The sequence below is a fragment of the Oryx dammah genome, unplaced genomic scaffold (assembly GCF_014754425.2).
Source record: "Oryx dammah isolate SB20612 unplaced genomic scaffold, SCBI_Odam_1.1 HiC_scaffold_11209, whole genome shotgun sequence".
In the NCBI taxonomy this organism is placed as follows: domain Eukaryota; kingdom Metazoa; phylum Chordata; class Mammalia; order Artiodactyla; family Bovidae; genus Oryx; species Oryx dammah.
Genome location: NW_024080602.1, coordinates 1,975,985 through 1,979,409, shown reverse-complemented (window position 1 = coordinate 1,979,409; position 3,425 = coordinate 1,975,985). Strand labels below are relative to the sequence as shown.

Here is a 3,425-nt window from a genome sequence, read left to right as displayed (position 1 = left end):
AGGTGGGAGTGACGCCTATTTCCCTAGGTAACTTTTCCGTAAAAGTAGTCTTACTGTTCACAAACCCTGAGAGTTTAACCCAAACCAAAGAAGTTAGCATTCACAGCTACCTGACAACTTCTTGACCCCGCGAACTACTTTACAGGTTTCCGCAAGCGTCTTCAGCGGAAAGTCGCGGTTTGATCTATCCCCGCCCCTTCCGGCCCCGCCTCTTCCAGAAATCCCGGGAGCCGATTGGTTCGCGTGACTGGTATAAGAAGCTGCGCGCAGGCGCGTGGTTCTCTTTCCTCCGCTGTCGCTAAGGTGCTCGGTTCTTCCGAGGAAGCTAAGGCCGTTTTGGGGTGAGGCCCTCACTTCATCCGGCGACTAGCACCGCGCCCGGCAGCCCCCACCTAGCACTCGCCAGCACCATGGCCTCCGTCTCGGAGCTCGCTTGTATCTACTCTGCCCTCATTCTGCACGACGATGAGGTGACGGTCACGGTGAGTGCGGGCCTGGGCCGGCGGCGGGGCGGCCGGTTCCCCACCCTCGCAGGCGTCAGGGGCAGGCCCTTCCGGCGGGAGCGGCGGCCATCGACACCGGGAGGAGGGGCGGACAGGCGGGACGGGCACCCATCGGATGGGCGCATGTCTGGGGCATCGGCCACGTGCCCGCCCTGGAGTGAGTGAGTTTCACTTAACAGCCGAGCGCTCCGACTTTGAGAACTTTTTCTTATTTAGAGAAACGTGTGCAACCCGTAGCCTTATGGCGCAGCTATAACGTGTCCCAGGACACCGTATCTCCTTTGGTTGTAATTTCCTTGGTTCTCTGAGTAGGCCTTGTGGGGCCTGGCTCTGTGGTGTGGTGGAGAGCACTGCGCTCTGCTCCACCTCTGGCCTTGCCTCACAGCTTAAAATAGCAGTGTAACTTGGGGAGGTCCCAGCCTGTGAAGTGGCAGCGATGAACTCGAGGCCTTGCCAAGTACCTGGGACACGGGAGTAGAAACATTTTTTTGCCTTAAGAGTGGAAGAAACTCGTCTTAGATTAGTATACATGCAATGTCAATAGAGTACTCGGATTGGTAAACGGTACTTTTGTACTCAGGTTATGAAATGGCAGTCCACTCCAGCACTCTTGCCTGGAAGATCCCATGGACGGAGGAGCCTGATAGGCTACAGTCCATGGGGTCGCAAAGAGTCGGACACTACTGAGCGCCTTCACGTTCACTTTTCACTTTAACAGTTATTTGCTTTCGATTTGCAGTATTTTGAAGACATTTACGAAAGTGCTGTCTGATGGGGTGCCCGTCTTATTTGTTTTAGGAGGATAAGATCAATGCCCTCATTAAAGCAGCCGGTGTAAATGTTGAGCCTTTCTGGCCAGGTTTGTTTGCAAAGGTAAGGTGATGGTGAAAAGGTGATTTGTTTGGAGAAGCAGATTTTGGAAGACCTACTGATTTATTAAAACAGGTGCTCGTGCTAACCTCCAAAAGTACTGGACTTGTCCAAGCAGAAGTATTTCCTCATATTTCTGTCTCTAGGAGCGAATTATGGTTTGCTCTGTGGTGTCTTTTTCTCATGGTCTCATACCCTGCTTTCTCTTTTCTTCTGTTCTAAAATCATGAGGAAAATATAATACCAGGTCATTCTTTCAATATATAAAAAGGTCATCCAAGATATACTATACATGCTATTCCAAGTAAATCCTGCCAGCATGGTGGTGACATTTTATTGATCGCTTATTCTTTATCGGAATATAAAAGATCAAAGAATTTAGCAGTGGCCACCTTAATCTCTGGCAAGTGAAACTAATAGCCTCTCTTCACCTCCTGTTTTTCAATCTTGAGATTGGAAAGATTGGAAACACTGTACCTATATCTCTGTTAGAGAATTCCCTTGGGAAAATTATATAGAATTACATAGCAGTCTAAAAAAATAGAATTCACTGTTAAGAGGAGACATGAACTGTACTTGTAAGTTAAGCCAGCTTTTCGGTGCTACAACAGGCCAGAACTAAGCATTTACCTGAATATGCACATGTGTTGCAGGCCTTGGCCAATGTCAACATCGGGAGCCTCATCTGCAATGTGGGGGCTGGTGGACCTGCCCCAGCAGCCGGTGCTGCACCAGCAGGGGGCCCTGCCCCCTCCACCGCTGCTGCCCCAGGTAGGAAACTTGGTATTGGAGTGAGGAGGGTGGAGATTAAAGGTACTAGGGGCAAAGTTGCTCTTCATTTGCTAAGAGTAGATGTGTAGAAATCTTAAGAGGCATCATTTGATGAGGGAAAGTTAAGATATTTTTGACTATGTGAGTTGTAGGGCCTGGAGCTCTTTGGAGTTTTAGTGAGGTAACTGACTGTTTTTGCTTTGTTTTTAGCTGAGGAGAAGAAAGTAGAAGCAAAGAAAGAAGAATCTGAAGAGTCTGATGATGACATGGGCTTTGGTCTTTTTGACTAAACCTCCTTAGTAACACATTCAATAAAAAGCTGAGCTGTTTGCTGCTGTTGGTCTTAACTGATAGTTCTGGGGGTATGTTGTGTAAAAATGAACTTTGGCTTTCAGTGTTTTCTGCCATGAGAGGAGCTGGGTGCAACATTGAGAACTGCATGGGGAGGCTGGAAGAGAAAGGCTCAGAGCAGACACCTTGTCCAGATTACTCATGACTTCATGACTGCAGGATTTGTTCTCTAGACTGAATAAGAGTCACTGTTGGGCATGGGGGTGTGTGGCCCAGATCTCAGATTTTTCAAAGATGAAGTAGCTCTGTGGGGAGGGGTGGCTGAACAATGGCATGAAGGGTAAATTGGTTCACTTTTCAAAATGCCAGGGCTACCCTAGAACTTGGATTCATATAAAATGTATATTCAGAGCATCTGTTAGGTGCTAGGCACTTGGGACATCTCTGCATTTGACAGGGACATGAGGTTGAGGTGGTAGGACTTCTGGCCCATGGCCCTAAGCATCTTCACTCCAGTGTATAGGACCAGTTTGTATACATTATTGTAGCCAAGTCTCAGGGGTCCATCGAAGAGTAGGACATGACTTAGTGATTGAACAACAACATTCAAACAAAATAAGTGGCCCCAGACTGTCAGTGGAAACCACAGATGAGGATCTTAAGGTGTCAACAATTTAGGACAGGTGGGGTACAATGAGAAAAATGACAAAAGTGTCACTCAAATTTTGGAGATGTACAAAATGCATAACGGCTAACCTAAATGAAGGCCAGCATTGTGCTAATAAGTAATTAGCACAGTAAATTCATGGATTAAAACCACATAATGACTCCAAGTAAAAGTCCGCTCAGTTGTGTCCAACTCTGGGATTCTCCAGGCCAAAATACTGGACTGGGTAGACTTTCCCTTCTTCAGGGAATCTTTCCAACCCAGGAATCAAACTGGGAATCAAATCATTGCAGGCGGATTCTTGACCAACTGAGCTATCAGGG

General features: G+C 47.5%; 1 protein-coding gene across 2 annotated transcripts; it reads left to right on the top strand.

Moving 5' to 3' along the window:
• Positions 1–267: 267 nt before the first annotated feature.
• LOC120860882 (60S acidic ribosomal protein P1) lies at positions 268–2,480 on the top strand. 2 transcript variants are annotated; one of them, XM_040236585.1, is made up of 4 exons: positions 271–482; positions 1,302–1,376; positions 2,027–2,144; positions 2,355–2,480. In XM_040236585.1, exons 1-4 carry the CDS (start codon positions 411–413, stop codon positions 2,432–2,434), a joined length of 345 nt encoding a protein of 114 aa, XP_040092519.1. In that variant the 5' UTR covers positions 271–410; the 3' UTR covers positions 2,435–2,480. The 2 variants fall into 2 exon arrangements, with proteins under 2 accessions (XP_040092520.1, XP_040092519.1); XM_040236586.1 differs by lacking the exon at positions 1,302–1,376 and having other exon boundaries at positions 268–482.
• Positions 2,481–3,425: the final 945 nt, after the last annotated feature.